The 17763-nt window shown below is 44.2% G+C and overlaps 2 protein-coding genes and 2 long non-coding RNA genes across 6 annotated transcripts in view; 1 reads left to right on the top strand and 3 right to left on the bottom strand.

The window, feature by feature from the left end:
* The window catches only part of LOC141947557 (uncharacterized), a 62396-nt gene extending 62172 nt beyond the window's left edge, over window positions 1-224 (bottom strand). Inside the window, exon 1 of one of the 2 annotated variants that reach the window (XR_012630198.1) lies at window positions 104-224. This is a non-coding gene — a long non-coding RNA (uncharacterized LOC141947557). The remainder of the gene's footprint in view (window positions 1-103) is intronic. The other variant, XR_012630196.1, reaches the window with a different exon arrangement.
* Window positions 5-15378, top strand: RBSN (rabenosyn, RAB effector). 2 transcript variants are annotated; one of them, XM_074878729.1, is made up of 12 exons: window positions 5-122; window positions 556-846; window positions 3461-3604; window positions 5076-5176; window positions 5826-5871; window positions 5980-6141; window positions 7036-7277; window positions 8129-8199; window positions 9808-9894; window positions 10344-10446; window positions 10837-10911; window positions 11828-15378. In XM_074878729.1, exons 2-12 carry the CDS (start codon window positions 684-686, stop codon window positions 12962-12964), a joined length of 2331 nt encoding a protein of 776 aa, XP_074734830.1. In that variant the 5' UTR covers window positions 5-122; window positions 556-683; the 3' UTR covers window positions 12965-15378. The 2 variants fall into 2 exon arrangements, with proteins under 2 accessions (XP_074734830.1, XP_074734831.1); XM_074878730.1 differs by lacking the exon at window positions 5-122 and adding an exon at window positions 1712-1902 and having other exon boundaries at window positions 797-846.
* Window positions 6590-7119, bottom strand: LOC141947558 (uncharacterized). Its single transcript, XR_012630200.1, has 2 exons — window positions 7019-7119; window positions 6590-6939 (listed from the first exon to the last, which is right to left on the bottom strand). It is a non-coding gene; the product is annotated as an uncharacterized LOC141947558 (long non-coding RNA).
* An 846-nt stretch (window positions 15379-16224) lies between the features above and the next one.
* MRPS25 (mitochondrial ribosomal protein S25) lies at window positions 16225-17670 on the bottom strand. The gene is made up of 4 exons (XM_074878732.1): window positions 17498-17670; window positions 17298-17404; window positions 16819-16906; window positions 16225-16596 (listed from the first exon to the last, which is right to left on the bottom strand). Exons 1-4 carry the CDS (start codon window positions 17629-17631, stop codon window positions 16404-16406), a joined length of 522 nt encoding a protein of 173 aa, XP_074734833.1. The 5' UTR covers window positions 17632-17670; the 3' UTR covers window positions 16225-16403.
* Window positions 17671-17763: the final 93 nt, after the last annotated feature.

Here is a 17763-nt window from a genome sequence, read left to right as displayed (position 1 = left end):
CCCCGCCCTCCGCCGGCCTCTCCCGCTCCCGGGCAGCCGGGACACCGAGCGAGCGGGCGGGAGCGCGGCGGCCCGCGGCCTCCCTGCCGCTGGGGACACACACCTGCTGCCTCGGCGAGGAGGTGAGGCCCGGCCGCCCGCCTCGGGGCTCGCGGCTCCCCTGTGGCGGGGCAGGTGCCCCCAATGGCCGCTCCGCCGGCGCAAGCGCTAGGCCCCGCCCCCTCCCGCTGCGCGTCCCCCGCCCCGGCCGCGCGGGGGGCAACGGGCCTGGCGCGCGCTGCCTCCCTGCGCCTGCGCGGGCGGCCCTGGGGCCGCGCCGGGCGGGGCCTCCGCGCTGGCGCCGTCTCGGCGCTGGCGCCGGCCGCAGCCCCTGGTTGACCGCCCGGCCTCTGCCGCCGGAGCAGCGGCGCGAACGGGCCGCCCCGCCCCCGTCCCCGGGCGCTGCTCCCTGCGCGGCTGCCGCATGCGGAGCAGCGGGACGCGGCCGCCGGGGTCGGGGGGAGGGGGCGTCCCCCGGCCGCGCCCCGCCCGACGCCGCTGCCGCCTCTCTTTCAGGAGGCCGCGGAGGACGATGCCGCTCCCACGCCGCTCGCCCCCCCGCCCCGTCCCCGCCGGGCGGCCGCGCCGCGGCTGAGCTCGGGGAGCCGACGCTGCCCCCCCCCCACCCCCGCCGCTGGGCCGCCATGGCCGCCGGCTGCCCGGCGCCCTTCGGGGACCCGGGGGAGATGCGGGAGGGCTTTCTGTGCCCCCTCTGCCTGAAGGACCTCCAGTCGTTCTACCAGCTGCAGGCGCACTACGAGGAGGAGCACTCGAGCGAGGACAGGGACGTCAAAGGGCAGATCAAGAGTAAGAGCCGTGACGGCGCGTTAACGCGTCCCCTTCCGCCCGTGGGAGGCCGGGAAGACGCTGCGGGTGCTGCGAGCTCCTGCCGTGTCCGGGACGAGTCACGAGGGCTTTGGGGTTTGTCTGTAGATCGCCTTAGACCAAGGCATCATTTTTACGCTATTCCCAATACTTTCAGTAGGTAGATTCTAAAGCAGGCTCTTAACAGACTTCACTCTTCCACTGTCTGATTTCGTGCATGATTTTTATTACTGGCCTTTTGGGTTTCTGAAAACTCTTGATTTATCCTGTAACCCACACGAATTCCCAAACACTAACTTGAGGAGCTGACAGAATATGGGGAATCCCTGGTACCTGCCAGGTACCAATTCATTAATCCCCTGTTAAAGTGTAGTCACAGTTAACATGTAAAGTTGAGGAAGGCAGTTGGTGGGAAAAGATGGAAAAGAATGTGGGTGGTGGAGCTGGCAGTAGATGCTGGGAGTGTCCCAGGGTCGTGTTATGGATTACCGACTTTTACTGGTGTTTGAGAAATCACTTTCAATTCTGCCTAACTAAAATATTTGCCTCTTTTTACCTCCCTTGCATACACAGTGTCATGTTACATTGAGAGAAAAATGTGCAAAAACTGGTGGTAATTCTGTCCCCTGCAAAAATCTTTCTGGTTTTATTATGCTAGAAATAGTGGCCTGACAGTCTTGAATTTTCACTCTTCCCTGCCCCCCCCCCCCCCCCTTTTTTTTCCTGAGATCAATGATTATGACTTCAAAAGTCTCTTTTCTTGGTGAAAAGTTTGTGTTTTTAACAAGCCTATCTTAAGGGTAGCTCAGTTTAATATTTTGTGAATCTTTAAGTTGCTCTCCATCAGCCTGGCCACTGCCTGGCTGGTAGCGCCGAGCTCTCGGGAGTGAAGGCACGGTCAGTGCTGCAGTCACATTCTCATCATGGGTACGATGCTGTCAGAGCTGAATCACAGATGCTTCTGTGGAGTGTGTAAACCAGAACAACAATGTCATTTTTCATTGTGGTAAGAGGAAAGAAAACAACAACTTAGTCTTGGTAAGATTTCCCAAATGCTTCTTTTACTTAGTACAAAACACTGTCATTGTGATTTTTGTTCTCTTGTGTTCTTTTACTCTCAAATAGTGTACTGTGACTTCTCAGGCTGTCTTCCCTGCATGTTCTTGCATAAAGCATGTCGGTTTTGTCTGCTTACTTTCTGTCCTCGCTGTTTGTGTCAAGGTGTATCCAGTGAAGTCCCTTGTAGAAGAAGGAAGGTCAGCAGAATCACCTATTTAAATGACCTGTTTTAGGGACTGGTGTTCCAACTATGCATCACAAGTGGTTGCACAACTTTGTGCTGAACTCCAGCTATCCTAATTGTGGAGGAGAGGTGCTTACAAATCACCTCATTACTTCAGTTGAGTCATACTGAGGTGGTTAAGTTTGACTTCATGGCAAACAAGATTGTGAAGTTTGTGTGAAAACCAAGCTTTTGTGTCTGTGGCAAAGCCATGAGGTGTCCCTACTTCTTTCTGAGTATGACAGGCTTTCGCAGTCTCAAGTGCAAATATGTTTTCTATTTCGATAGTGTAAACTTAAGAAACTACAGTGTCTAGCTGGCGTTTGCTACGCTGGCTTGAGAGGAGCAGGGGGAGGAGGAATCCTGTTTCTTAAATGATGTTACAGTGCTAGCAAAGCCCTCGCCAACCTGACACAGTTTTATTGAGAAGTGTGTTTTATACCACTGAGTGCTATTTGGGAGGGGGAAAACTGCTGGAAAGTACAACGTCTGCATGAGGGGCTGGCCGGCACAGCCCGAGTGGCTGAAGCCTGGGGGACAGACTCCAGGAAGGTCTAGGGGGAAGTTCCATTGTTTTGGACACTAAATTAGAAAATCAGAAATATGAAAGGACATGCTAACTCATGGTTCCCAGCAGCTTGTTAGAAAGATTGAGGTATAAAAAAAATCTAGTTCAGAGATACTGAATGTGTTTGGCAAGAGAAGCAGTAACCTCAACTTCTGCTAGCATCCAGAGAGGAACATAGCTGCAAGGGCAACAAAAGCTCTGAAGTTTCAAGTTCTTGGTCTTTTTTTTTTGGCCCAGGAGACTGCCCTCCTCTCACTAGCATTCATATGAGATAATGCAGTGGGCTCTTTAATACCTCTGAAATTATTTAGGTGTACAAGCGCAACGAAATTCTTAGTTTGTAGTTTGTGCAACAAGACAAAGTGTTGAACATCCTTGAATCCTAAGAAAATTGTTGGGAACTAAGAGAATTAAGATACTATCTGTGTGATGTCCCAGAATGCTGTGAAATGGGTCCCATAGTTTAAGGCAGCTTACTGTTTTACAGTGAAGTCCCCGAATGGAGTGTCTGAAACTACTGTTTTGTCATTTAGAAACCTTAGTGCTACTTTATGACAGATAACAAAGAGCATTTCATGTAGTCTGTGTTTATCTGAACCATGTTCTGGTTCTAAACAGAACATGAGGATAAACCTGTCATCAAGGAAAAAGACTTGTGCTAAAAGATGAGGAATATTTCATACTGGTTTCATGTGACAGATACTCAGTGGATACCGCGTTTGATAACTTGCGTTTATCTTTTTCAGATCTAGTCCAGAAGGCCAGAAGAGCAAAGAAGAAATTGCTGAAACGAGAAGGAGATGACAGAACTGATACTGGATCTCAGGAACGATATGAGTCATTCAGCTATGGTGGAGTAGACCCATACATGTGGGAGCCCCAGGAAGTAGGTAGGAGAGCCAGAAAGCGATACGCCATGGGGGTAACTTCTCTTTTCATCTAAATTAGGAAAGTGCTACGGTATTACTGAAGTTGCATGGGATTGTCTGTATTGCATTTGATTTGCTGTAGCACGGGGTTATGGTTTGCATACTGATCTTGTGCAGCCTGCCTACATTGTGTGGGGTGATGGGGAAAATGCAGATCATGGGGGGAAAAAAAAAAGTATAGAATCAGTAACCCAACTAACCTTGAGAGCAGGATGGCTGTTTGACATGTCACTGTGCCTGAGCTGTTGAGACCTGCTGAGTGCATGTTTACCTCTGTGCATCTAGCTTCGTTGAGGTGTTCTGCAACTGTCCTGTGGCTTTTTACAAAACAGATAATCCACTAATTAATAATTAAGCTATAGCTATATGAAATCTCCAGCTGTTGGGCTACACTTGTTAGTTTACATGACTGACAAAAGGCTTGTCCATTCATTTAGTCTTTCAGCTTTTTCCTTGGATTTGAGGTGTCGATAATATCATTAAAAAGAGGCGACTTTAAAAAAAAAAAAAAAAAAAAAGGAGGGGAAAAAACCCACAAAATAAAAAAACCAACCCCAAACCCACACTTCTGAATATAAATCTACGTTTGTAGAATTTCAAGGATAAGTTGACCAAGCCTGTAACTGCAAATACTGCTACTGGAAACTGCCTCTTGCTATTACTGAAAGATGATGGTTATTTCTAGGGGGAGGAGGCAGCGCTGTCTCTGGTGGATCCTGGGAGAGTTTCCCCTGTGCTGCTGACAGACTAGGACTTACTCCTTTAGATCTGCGGAGTCTGAGTTCTGTGGAATATTATACTTTTGACTCTGTCTTATGATTGCTGCTGAAATAGTTACAAATATTAGCTAAGAATAAATTCAGGCAGTGAACTAGCGGAAGGCTTTTGAACATTAGAGAAGTGAGAATGGTTTTCTGATCACAGTGGAGAAGATGAACCTTACAGATTTTAGGATGGGATTTGGTGGGTTTGTGAAACGGACCATGTGATGTCTCCAAAGCAGTAGATGAATTTACTTACACAGAGCGGGCACTTTCATTCCTATGAATTCAGCTTTGGAGGTTTTTTGGTTGCATGGTTAGCATGAGGAAGTGAGATTCTTACATAGGTAGTATCAAAAAGCAACATCTGATTTTGTGTTCTACCAGTCAGAAGAAAGACTTTGGTTGGTTTAGTTGGTTTTTGTCTGTAACTGGTTTTTAACACTTGGCTCATCTTACTTGGAAAAGGATCAAAACTTAAACTTGAAACCAGCGTTGTCAAGTATGAATTGTACATTTCTTAAATAGGTGCTATATTGTTCTTTTGTATACTTGGTGATCAGCTTTCTGTAAATCTGAACTGTCATCAGGGATTTGATTCGGACCCCTAATGCATTTAAATCCATACAGAACACCTGGGTGACTGTGAAAACTTTCTGCTGTCTCTCCAGGTGCTATGAGAAGCCATCTTTCTGATTTCAAGAAACACCGAGCAGCCAGGATTGATCACTATGTAGTTGAAGTCAATAAGTTAATAATCAGGTTAGAAAAGGTAAATTTGCTGCTTTTTTAATATTCCAGCCTTCTAAATGTTTCCTAGATTTTTTTAAAAAATCGTATTTTAGTATGAAGTGTGCCCATTTATCTAGCAGTGCACTTTCACAAAGGATACTGAACTATGACCCTCTTCACATGTTACTGTTTTCCTTTTTTATCCTTGAGTACTGTGCTTGGTCTGACCCTGTCCTGTGGATGGGATTTCTGTTTCTATGCACTGTTTTCGAGCTGAAGATGCTACTTCCATGTGTTTCAGGAACTATCTGTTTTTCTGTATACTTTCTCCATCTCTTCCTTTACTAAGTTTGTTCCTAATGTTTCTGTGATGATTCTTCCAGTTTCTCATTCTTCAAAGTCTACCAATGATATACTTAGATTTTGGGTCAGATGCAGTAATGTTGAATGCTGTAAGGATTATGTCCAAAATGCTCTGATTTGTATGGGATTGGAAGTCATTGTTTAGCACTACTTCTATGAATATGGCATTAGAAATAAATAGGAAAGTTGAAGGAATCTGGTGTAAAACACACTGAGACTCCTATCTCTTAAAAATGCCAGGTTTCTTGTTGGGCTGGGTTGTGTTGGGTTTTTTTTTTTCTTGCAAAAGTACAGTTTTCTTGAATGTATTGTTTATCTTCTACTAGCTTACATCATTTGACAGAGCAAACACTGAGTCAGCTAAAATAAGAGGTTGGTATGAGCTTACCTCAGACTATTTGCTGCTATAGTTTAACCAGCTGAGTAATTAATTGAATTAATTACACTGTGTGTATTCCCTCCCCTCTTGCCCGAGCACAGCTATAGAGAAGTCTGTTGTGCCTTGGGTCAGTGATCAGGATGTTCCGTTCTGCCCAGACTGTGGCAATAAGTTCAGTATTCGGAACCGACGTCACCACTGCCGCCTCTGTGGGTCTATTATGTGCAAGAAGTGCATGGAGCTTGTCAGTCTTCCTTTGGCAAGTAAGTACAGTGTGTGGTGTTAATTCCTCCTTTCCTTGGCTCACCCAGGGTGCTAACTGCATCCTGGCTTTTTGCCATTAGAAAAAAAGCTGCTGGTAATATTCTGCCTGTGTGGAAAACTTGGTCCTTAATGTGTCATTCCGTTTCATGCAGACACTTGTCTGTGAAACAGAGTAAGAAGAATGATTTATCCATTCTTTGTTCCTTCTTCAGCTCTGGGAGTGTTACATAACCATGAAAAAGTTACTAGAAGTAGTAGTAGTATATACTACTAGTAAATATAATTAATATTTAGTGTCTTATTCTACTGAGTACCATAACTATGGAGGTATTACCCTTAGGAATTATAACTGCTGAGGTTCTTCACATTTAGAAAGCTATTGTGGCTATTTCCAGTCTTGCCCATGATTGTCCAAATGCTGACATGAAGTAAATTCATCCACAAGCCTTTAAGAAACCCTTCAAACTTTAATTTCCTTTAATTTCTAGCGCGTTGGAGAGGAGACGGTATTTTTGGTGGAAATAAATTTGTGCTTTTTGGAGTGTTCAAGCACACAACATGGACAGCATTAACATAGCTGTTCTTCCACCCACTACTCTACAACTGCGCAAGCTGCAGCATGAGATTGCTTCTAGGCATAAGCAAAGTAGCTGGTTCTCAGCAGTCTGCTCTGTAGCTGCTCTGAAAATGGAGCAAGATTTACAGTGAAGACCCAAATTCTGACTTGCAGTCTTGGTTGTCATGGGTTCCTTGCATGTCTTTCAGCAGCCTGTTTCAACTTGGTTTTCTAATATTACCTGTATGTAAAGTTTCTGTTAAAATGCAATTAATTTGCATTGGTAAAATCTGTTGGCTCTCCAGTCACTGTAAAATTACCTGTGTATAATTTTTAGGCAAACTCACTAGCGCCAGCAGAGAGGCCTTGGGCTCTCATACGAGCCCGAACTCCTCACCCAACAGTGTCCATGGCTCCCGCCGTGGCAGCATTAGCAGCATAAGCAGCGTGAGCTCGGTTCTGGATGAGAAGGACGATGACCGAATCCGTTGCTGTCGGCACTGCAAAGATACCCTGTTGAAAAGAGAACAACAGATTGATGAGAAGGAATACACTCCAGAGATTGTGAAGCTCTATGAGGTAAACCAGCCTCTTTGCCGCTGTCACCCTCAGTGTCTATCTGCAGTTGTCACTACTTGGCTTTTGGCTTCTTATCTCATGTCCAAGCTCCTACTTTATGATTTAATACTCACTTGTGTTGGAATAGACTCTGCTGGGTGCTTATGTCACATAACAAAGGTATATCTGAAATGACAGAGCCAGCTGCCATATAGCATTTATATCCCACAATAACTTCATCATTTTAAGACAAATCTTCATTCTCCTCATGTGGAACTCATAGTTCCGAGATGCCTCTCTCTTACGATTGTGAACTGTGTCAGCTGGGATTCCTCAGAACAGTTCCTGTTTAGACCAGTGATATACCAGTGCAGCCCGAAGTGCATGTTACTGTAGGACTCGAGGTTGTCAGCACTGTTTGTCCTCACACTGATGGCAAATGCTTTTTTGAACCATCTACAGTAAATCAACAGCGTATGGCTGGAACATGGCGTTCAAATATGCTTTGAAAGCAGGTACTGACAATCATCAGGGATCTTTCCAGTAGAGTCCACAAACCCGCCAGGTTAGTGTTAATGGGAGTTTCTGTGGTGCTCTTTGTGAAAAGATTTAAGGCTAGAAGTTGTCCAAGTCATCCATTAAAACAGCTTCTGAATTCAGAATTCACCTTGAAGGGGTACAGGGAGTCTTTCTCTGTTCCTGACCGTGCCCTGAAGATAACTGGAGGGACTTGTCATTCTGAAGAGTTAAATGGCTTTCATCACAGTTAACTCTGAATGTGCCCAGGCAGCATGAAAGGTATATGTTGGCACGTTCTTGTATTAATGTTTTAATATAAATTCTTTTTTTAAATACGTTTTGTTTTAAACAAGAAACTCCGACTCTGCATGGAGAAGGTTGACCAGAAGGCACCAGAATACATAAGGATGGCAGAATCACTAAAGTAAGCCCCACTTGCTGATTTTGTTTATGAATATATGTATTTTTCCTCCCCAAATGAGTAAGGAAGTGGTGTGCTAAGGCTGCAAGAGTGTAAATTATAAGGAAAGGCTGTGTTAGATATCTGTTGTCTTTTGGATGCTCTTCAAACAAAGTAGTACTGAATTATTAATGGTAACATTGCATACAGAGAAGTCTTTTTTTTTTTTTTAAAGCCACTTCCCAGTGAGGCACCACTGTCATACTTTGACATGTCATCTTTGCTAAAAGAAAGTACAAGGCTACAATTCTTGTGTAAATGAGCCTCTTCAGAACAGTTGACTTTGGGTATTGCTGCCCTCAGCCGGATGGTGCCTGTGGCTGTCAGGCAGTGCCAGCACAAAGGCTGGTCTGAACCCCTCATCTGTTCTGGTGTGAAGCACCCTTCACCTGACAGTTGTTCTGGGTCTAGCTGGCCTGCCCTGGGCTGCAATAGATGAGCAGCATTCAGATATCACACACTTTTGTGCATCATTTCTAGCAGTAGTGTCCTCTCACTGCAGTCACTTAAATCTCTCCAGCTGTATCTGCAAGAGCTTGTCAGGTTATACTTCTGGCTTGTATAGTAGAGAAATACACATACTGGTCCTGAACTATGAAGCACATGCATTTGGGAAGCTACAGGTAACAGGTATTTCTCTACCTGTCCTTTAGATCTGGTGGTTGTAGAAAAATTGGGCTGTCATTCATCATAAAACTGTTTTTGTAAAAATACACCTTCCAAAAGGAAGAAAGAAGTATAGAAGGTGAAAAACTTGCTAAGCTCTTACAGCTTTTTGTCATAACTTCATGAGAGCTGGTGTTACGTGGCTTGGCAGCTGGAGAAAAGTAAAAATATGAATGTCCTGGATAATGGAAGCACATGTCAGCAAACAACAGACTTCCTACTGATGAAATTAAAGATTTCTAACTAGTAGTGAGTCCCAGAAACTGGAATCATGTGGGTAGTGAACTTGCTTTTGAGAGAGTGATCCTTATCTTTTATATTTGTGATATAAAAGGAGAGGGAAGCTAAAAACTGGTGAGTCTTCCCTGTTAAATCCTAATTTGTTTTATCAGTAAATGTGAGATTGCAGTAAAGTGTGTTACCAACATCTTTAATATTATACCCATGTGGGGTTGTAGATTTTTGCTTTCTGACAAACGTTAGTAGATATAACTATTTTACTTCGGTGGTCTAGTTACTTATTCAATCAGTCAGGGTTTTTTCTGCACTCAATTGCCTGGAAAAAAACACTAAATAGATGCATTTGCTAAGTATGTGTATGTTTTAGATATTATTGCTAGAGTGGTATTCTTGTATTAAAATACAATTTTTGCTATAATAGTAAATAATAATACAATTATAAATAAAATTATCTTCTATGAAATGTTCATGTTCACAAGATGATTGTTTTCCACTTCTGTCACAAAGAAAGGGTTTTTAAACACAGTGAACTTGAAATAAAATCATTCAACCCCTTTATTGTTAGCTATTCTTACCATTGTGAATCTTAAGTCATTTTGGGATAACTTGTAGTGTTGTATGTGTCGTTAGCTGGATGTGTGACTTAAAGTTGTATTTATTTCATAGTGCTGGGGAGACAACCTACAATCTTGAACATGCTAATGACTTGAGGGTGGAGATTCAAAAAGTATACGAATTTATAGATGCCTTAAGGTAAAAGATCTCTCCCCCTCCCTCTGTTACAACTTCTCTGTAGTTTTTCTCAACTGTTGGTATCTATGTTTGTGTAGCATATACCTGCTTATTCATATGGATAATCAGTTTGTCTGCTCAGTTGTAAAGAGCATGTGAAAAGGTAGATGCTGTTCCTGTGCGCCATCCATTTCTAGTTCCTTTTCTACCCTTAAAAATCATGCATTCCTCTGCAGTGGAAATAACCGAGCACAGGGGAAACAATAGTGGCACAGGGTTTTTTATTTGGTTTTGGTTTGTTTTTTAAAAAAATGGTGGGAGTGGAAAGTGTTATAACTTGTAATATCTAAAATGGTTTACCTAAAAAAAATCAGAAAATTTTCATCCAATATTGTCTGTCTCCCCTTCTGTTGCATTTTCACTGGCCCTTGTTTTTGAACTGATGAGGCTGTGTGTTTGCTTTGATTCAGTAAGAAGATTTTGAGTCTGGGCTTGCATGAAGATCCCCAACCTCATCCTAAAACACTACAACTTCAGAGGATGATCAGATATTCAGCTACACTTTTTGTTCAGGTAAATGTTGGGAGCTGAATATAAATTGTATATAGTGTTCTTTTCTTTGCCAGGCATCCCTGTGGTTTGAAACTATTTTGACAGGAGGTTTCGTTGTTTATATTCTCTGTTCCCCTGACTTACGGTAGCCTTAAATGGGCTAGCTTGAATACAGGCAGTGTAGTCTTAGTTTAGGGACCTAAGAGAAGGTGTGAACCTTGGCGTGGTCTCTGGCCGAGGTGGGAGCCTGAGCCTAGCTAGCAGTAGTCACGGCAGCAGACGTGCTCAGACTTGCAGTGGTGACTGCAGGGTACAAGTACCTTTTACTTGTTTGGGGGGTGTTCTGTTCAAGTACTTGAGAACTGGCTGCACGCCTGCATGCAACACTATAAATATTTCACTTTTTTCCAGGAAAAACTGCTTGGCCTAATGTCACTGCCAACCAAAGATCAGTATGAAGAACTGAAGAAGAGAAGACTGCATATGGTAAGACAGGCTACGATCTGTTACTCTTGTGCCAGGGCCTCCTCCGAGGGCTTAAGCCTGGTAGCTCTGTGTCTATGAATAGTTGCCTTTAGCGCTGGCTTTCAGTTCTTCTTTTTTTTTTCCATGCAGATCATTCCATACCCTTTTTCAGGGATTGTGTAACACCGTTGTTGCATTCTATCCAGAACATAAGTAGGTGTGTACTGAGCAGCTGAACTAATTTAGAGAGCAGCAGTGCCTTGGTTGCACGTGCTGTTCCTGCTGCAGCACATGCAGAGCAGGCCCTAAACTAAGTGTGTTGGCCTACTGGGGTTTTCAGATGGTGTTCTGGAGTTCATCTGCACAAGCAGAATTTGGAGACTTCTTTCAGTGGTGATAAAGGACATATTAAAATAAGGATGCCTCTTCAGAGAGAGTGTTTTTTTGAGCTAGGAGGGAGGACATCGTTAACTGTAAACTAAAACAGCTTTATCTTGAGAGGGAAGTTGAGAAATCAGAATCGTGGCACTCCAGAATCTAATGATATTGGTGACCTTTAACCCCGATGTTGTAGCACAGATGTTTGCTGTAGTCAGATGGGATACAGCTACTGTCCGAATCAGTCTAGACCTCTCTTTGCCCAGTTGCATTAGGCTTTTTGCTCTATAAAGCACTGTCACTGCTCCTACTTGCCCTCAAGTTTGTTGAGGCAGATGTCAAGGGATTTTGATCAGTATCATCACAAACAAACTGAAGGGAAGCATTTAGGTAATATTATGAAAATAAGCTTTTTCTACAAAGTAACCAAAAATGCAGCTGATACCTTTCAGTGACAGCCAGCAATGTCTAAGATCAGCTAACTTCTTATACCTATGGATATTTAGAACATAATTTTTCAAGCTCATGGTGTTCTCTTACTAGATGTTTTTTGTTTTAGGTGGCTCTTGAAACACATGGAAAACAAGAGGAAAAGCAGAAAGACTTTATCTCCAGATCTGCAGCCACAGTTAATGGTGATGCAACTCCCCTGAAAAAAGGAAGAGTCAGGAAATCTGAAGGCTGGTTACCTACATCTAGCATACCAAGAGAGAGCGAGATAGCAGACCCTCTTCTTCAGCAGATTGACAATATCACGTCCTTTATTAAGCAAGCACAGGCAGCTAATAGGATAGACGAGGTTCATATGTTGCAAGAGAACCTGAGGCAGCTTCAGGATGAATATGATCAACAACAAACTCTGAAAGCGATTGAGCTTTCTAAAAAACAGGCAGAAGAGGAAGAGATGCAGAGGGAGGAACTTCAGATCCTTCGTGAAAAAGAGTGGGAAAGAGAACACCACAAATTCATGTCTCAGCATTCAAGGACATGCTCCTTAGACTTCAGAGAAGTCAAGCAGCATCAGCATGAAGTTGCAAAAGAGAATCAGAACTTGACAGCACATACATTGCATTTGGATATTGCTCAGATGAAAGGGGACCCAAATTTTGAAATTCCTGCTGTTGAGCAGCTGCCAGCTAAAGAGCACTTGATCTTCACGCTCAAACCCCAGAATGTCCCACAGTGTGACAAAGGCCATGGTCAGACAGCCTGTCTAAACCCCTTTGAAGATGAAGCAGATACCCCTCAGTTAGAGGAAGATCCTACTAACCCATTCGCCAAAGACACTTCTCCAATGGTTTCTTTCTCTAACACAGCTCTGCAAAGAGATAAAAAAGAATATAATCCATTTGAAAATGAGGAGGAGGATGAACAAACTAATGGAGCACCTGGCAGTACTTCAAACCCTTTTGAAGAGGATGAAAATCCATTACAAAAGCCGGGGGGCAGTTGGAATTCTGGGAATCCATTTGAAGAGGGATCCTCTACCAATCCCTTTGAAGTAGAGGATGGCAATGAGATCTCTGGAGAGGAGGCTATTGAGGAAGAACTGCTTCTCCAGCAGATAGATAATATCAAAGCTTATATATTTGATGCCAAACATAGTGGACGAATGGATGAGGTGGAGGTGCTGACAGAGAACTTAAAGGAATTGAAGCGCACATTAGCAAAGCAGAAGGAGAAATCCAACTGCTGAGGCAGCAACAGGGCTGTGTAATAATTATTTCTGCTGTTAAATATGGGAAGGTAGAGCAGAATCTTATAAGCAGGAGTACAGATCACAGGAGGGAATTGGGAGAATCATGATTTCTATGCACTTTCAGTTAGTCATTTCCACTACTACTCTGTCTTGAAGAGAGAATTATTGAAGTATGCTGCTGGTCTCAAACACTTATACTAAGAAATTTTAAAATAACTTGTTACAACACTTTTAATGCTAACTGGTCTTACTGTGTGCTTATTTTGGTCAAAGTGGTTAAGTGCTAATAGGGAACTATGATTTGGAAATGGCTGCAATGTGGGTTTGTCATCTTTCCCCCTTTCTGTGGTAGTATTGTAGTATTGGCCTTTCAAGTGGGGCTTTGACTAAAGAGATGAAAACTTTGAAACTTCTGCGTCCTCTGGTAACGACACAGTGCGGTGTTACAGGCTCGCTTAATTGCCTGATGGGGTTATGAGAAAGTGCTGTTAAAGGCTACTGTGGTTCTTTGAGGTGCAGAATAGACAGGCTTGCAGATCAGTTTTGTGCAATGCCAATACATGAAAGGGATTTTAAGACGGAGAACAACTTTGTAACTGATCTTAATATGAGTAGTAACTTTTTAATGCGTTTATAAAAATTCCCAAGTAAAATTTGGATGCTGTCCATCACTTTTAGTTTCCCATTTTCTTTGGGCACAAACTACAGTGTAATAGAGTGCTGTGCTGGCTGCAGAGAACTTGTTCCCTCACAAGCAGGTATCTGCTCATTTCCAGAGGAGAGCATCCGGCTAGCACTATTTCAACCTGTAATATAAAGGGTGACCCTCCAATTCCTAATTATCTTACAGAATCTACGCATTTCTTTAAACTCTCTGGGTGACAGAATGATCATGTTTGTCGTATTTGTGAGACTGGAACCCTCTTTTTGTAGCATTCAAGGATCAAAAATCTTGTTTACAATGGAGAGCTGAAGTTCTACTGAACTTGAATGCTGTGCAAGCTGGGAGACAAAGCCTGCGGCTGTGACAGTGCCAGGTAGCAACTCTTTTTCACATCTGATTCCCCTTGGAAGCTGTTACGAGAATCAGGCATGTCTGTCTTAAATAAGAAGCTCCAATTGGAGTCCTCTGTGATCCTGTGGCCAGGGCACGGCCGCAGCCTGTGGCGTGGTAGGGCTGAAGGCTGTGCTTGAGGGCTGCCTCCGAAATGGCATCGCTTCAGGGCCAGGTCAGCTGGTGGGAGGTGGGGCCTGAGCTGCTTTTATCGGAGAGGTGCAGGTCCACTGTCAGGCACTGGTGTTTGAAAGGGTGGTGGGGAGGAGTTCATCTAAAGGGTGTATTTATTTAAAGCTGAAATAGAGGAAAATCAGGCAGATAACACTGTATAGCACTAATAATAGCGGGCTAACTCAGAAATGTAAACTTCTATGGAATGGGACCTGTCTTTTAACTATGTCTCTGATAATATATATTAGTGTAGCTGTAACCCAAGCATTGCATAATGTTTTAGAGACACAAATAATTATGCTACTTAAAGAGTGGAAGTCTAGTTTTATTTTGCTGTAAGTGGAAGTAGGGACTTGTGGAAGTGTTGTTTGAAAAAACCAACCCACCTATAGGCTCACTTAATAGTGTTAGTAACTGATCAAAGTAACTTAGAGCAGCCAGTTAAGGACAGCTGATGTTGTTCTTACTTGTAGCTTAAATCTGAAGTTGAAAGGTGTGCACAACAGATTGTCTTGAGACCATGAAGTTTTTATACAGAGATGTTTTATTAGTTAAGTCCCTGCGTGTTATTTTGTACAAAGTGAAATAAAGAACAGGATTCTGAAAGGTTGTAAACTAAAAAAACCTGCATTGTGGCACTGATTTATGAAGGCAGCAAAAAAAGTTAAGATAGCTAAACATAATCCCTGGAATCATTTAACAGCTTTAAGACAGACTTGTCTGCTGGTCAAGAGGATTGCTCCCTGCACTGTAACACAAAGGTTTTTTTTGGTATCAACATGAAAAAAAAATGTTTCAGTGGCTTCAGCTTTCACACTTAAAAAGTGGGGTTTTTTTTCCTTGTTGCAACTATCCTGCCTTGTTTGTATTTTCAGTCTAATACACTAATAAAGTATCCTTATTGTACATGTAATGTATTTTTACAAGCAGGTAACAGACTAGCATACCTCATGGTCTTTGTCAGTGTTAAATGTGATAGACTAGACGTGATACTAAAGTCATCTCCAAAGTGAAGGCCTTATGCTGGTGTTTGGACTGCTCTGAGGCTCACAAGGCACAACGGAATGAAGACATCTTAACCATAAAGCTCAGTAACTAGCATTGAGTTTTGTTAAAATTGCATGCACTACTCTGTATGGAAACTTTGTAAACAGAGATGAAATAAAACAACATGTTTATTTTGTGCTGTTTGTCCTTGACAGTTTTTACAGGATGCTTCAATCAGTGTGAAATTCTGTACTTGACCATTAGCTCAGAAAAGCTGAAATACAGTCCTACAGCCTGACTTAAAGGTAAGTGCAATACCCACATTCCAAGCAACAGAGTACAGTGTGTCTTCTGTAGTGTAATTGTTTGGCAAGGCAGAAGCTGTGATGATTGAGATGGTTTTTTTGACCATGTGCAGGGACCAGGAGTGTTTGAGGTTAAGAGGAGTTACAGCACTGGACTTTGAAGCATAATGGACTTGCTAGCTAGAACTTGCTGGAAGTTCATAAATCTCGACACAGTTCTCCCTTGTATGTCTTTTTTAAGGAAGACTGTTTAAGTAATGGTCTTAAGAGGAGCTTTGAATTTTTTTGAAAGACAATAAAGATAATTGTAAAGCTTATCTTTCAAATACCAACTTACACGTTCTTTGCTGACATTCTTGACTTGATCAGCGCTTCTCAGAGCTGCAGTATTGACTGCAAAAGTTGCATCTTGCTGTAAATTAGATTTCTGAGTGGTAACTAACTAAATAAAATTCATTCAGTAGTTTGAGCCTGGAGTTACGTTATGATTTGGCTGTCTTCAGCTGGTACACAATGGAAATCAGCAGAAACACTTTTATACCACTACATCATTTTCTATACATTGTGGAATTCTTTGCTGCTTTGAAGATTTAACTTTTTAGTCTAGCAGACATGGTCCTGTTTTTGCCATAACCTTATACATGGAGACAGGAGTAGGAAATGGGGCTCTAGTCATTCTGTTTTCCTTGTGTGCATTGTTCATTGCAATGCTTTGTAAAACTGGCACCAAAAAAAGCTGAGTTTTCAACTTTTATTTATTTTTTCACTTTAGTTATTCTGGGTGTAGCAGTGAGAAGACTCAGACGAGGTTGTCTGTATTATATGAACTTGTTCCTGTGTCCAGGAGCTGTTAGGTCTTGTCTCTTACTGAAGTGAGATCATCCAGCCCTGAGGAAAAACTGCATGGCTTGAGATGTCAAGCTGATGCTTCATTTTTTGTAGCAGCTTTATATTTTCCCCTCATCTCTTTGGGCAGTGGCACAAAAGCAGGGCAGGGAACTTGGCCTTCAATTTCACACATGCATTCTCGCAGATGGTACTTCTTGTGCCCAAAAGTTGCTGGATGTGATAGTTTTTTCCTTTCTCTTTCCTCTTTTTCAAGTGTTTCTCTAGAAAAGAGATCTGTCCATTACTATCGGAAGCCTGAATGCCACCATTTCCTCTCCCTTCCCTGGACCCAGTCTACCAGAAAGATAGATTTACAGTTTCTAGCTTGTGGACTTTATTTAGCTCATTGTCAATTTTATCTGGGAAAAGGGGCATTTCCTTTTGTATACCTGTCAGGAGTTTGCAGGGACTGTACTATGATGTAGGGTTGAAATGGTACTTACTGGCTTTTCCCCAAGATTTTTTTAATGTGCTCTGTTATTTCTTTGTTGGTTTTCTCTTCCACATCAACCAAAACTTGTTCTCCGTTGTCTGTCAAGAAAGATCTGCAATAGTACGTCAAACAGGCCCCCTGCCCTCCCCTGACCCGTGCTGTTTCACAGGATCTGCAACGTGTTTTAAACACACAAAGCGAGGACCGCCCCCCACCGCCTCCCTGCTGCAGCCCGCGCACAGGCGGATGTTGGATTCATCGAGCGCGGCTGCAGCAGCTCGGGGCAGCGGCGGGGAGGACGTGATCAGTGCTGACGCGCTTTTCCCAACACGCTTTTCCCTGGGGCCGAGCGGCAGCGGCAGACGCGGGCTCAGACCGCGCTGCCACCGGGGAAACCGCCGCCGCCCCGACGGGGAAGCGCCCCCCGGGCTGAGGGCGGGCCGGGGCCCGCGGCCGGAGCCTCCTCGGGGCCGTCCCGGCGGCACCTACCCAGGTAGAAGCGGAGGAAGGGCGAGGGGGTCATGTTCCTGAAGAGCATGATCTGCACCCAGGGGTTCTTGTACTGGATCTGGGGGATGGTGAAAAACACGAACTTTCTGGAAAGGAGGAGAAACACACGCCAAGGCCAGGCCCGATGTCTCCGGGGCCGACGCGGCCCGCCCCGCGCCCCCGCCGCGCTCCGCGCTCACCTCGCCCCCTCGCTCCGCTCCCCCGCCGTGTTGTAGTTCACGGTCATCACCTTCACCGAGCTCTTGAAGATGACGTCGCCCTGGCTGAGGTACTGCAGCGTCCGCCGCACGGGGAAACGGCCCTTCATCGGCATGGCGCCGCCGGAAAGGGCGGGAACAGCCCCCCTTCCCCTCAGCGCCCGCGCCGCGGCCCCGCCCGCGCCGCGGCCCCGCCCGCGCCGCGGCCCCGCCCGCGCCGCGGCCCCGCCCGCGCCGCGGCCCCGCCC

This window comes from Strix uralensis, chromosome 10 (assembly GCF_047716275.1).
Source record: "Strix uralensis isolate ZFMK-TIS-50842 chromosome 10, bStrUra1, whole genome shotgun sequence".
Taxonomy (NCBI): Eukaryota; Metazoa; Chordata; class Aves; order Strigiformes; family Strigidae; genus Strix; species Strix uralensis.
The sequence above is the reverse complement of the archived record's forward strand: the minus strand, read 5'-3'. Positions and strand labels throughout refer to the sequence as shown.

Bases quoted from the DNA above. Each gene is read 5' to 3' on its own strand.
- RBSN (XM_074878729.1), top strand. From the start codon at position 684: ATGGCCGCCGGCTGCCCGGCGCCCTTCGGGGACCCGGGGGAGATGCGG. The intron at 7,278-8,128 runs GTAAACCAGCCT...GTTTTAAACAAG, and splicing joins AGATTGTGAAGCTCTATGAG to AAACTCCGACTCTGCATGGA. The intron at 8,200-9,807 runs GTAAGCCCCACT...TTTATTTCATAG, and splicing joins AGGATGGCAGAATCACTAAA to TGCTGGGGAGACAACCTACA.
- MRPS25 (XM_074878732.1), bottom strand. From the start codon at position 17,631: ATGCCGATGAAGGGCCGTTTCCCCGTGCGGCGGACGCTGCAGTACCTC. The intron at 16,907-17,297 runs GTAGGTGCCGCC...CTTTCTTGACAG, and splicing joins CTTCCTCCGCTTCTACCTGG to ACAACGGAGAACAAGTTTTG. The intron at 16,597-16,818 runs GTAAGTACCATT...TCTCTTTTCTAG, and splicing joins AAAATCTTGGGGAAAAGCCA to AGAAACACTTGAAAAAGAGG.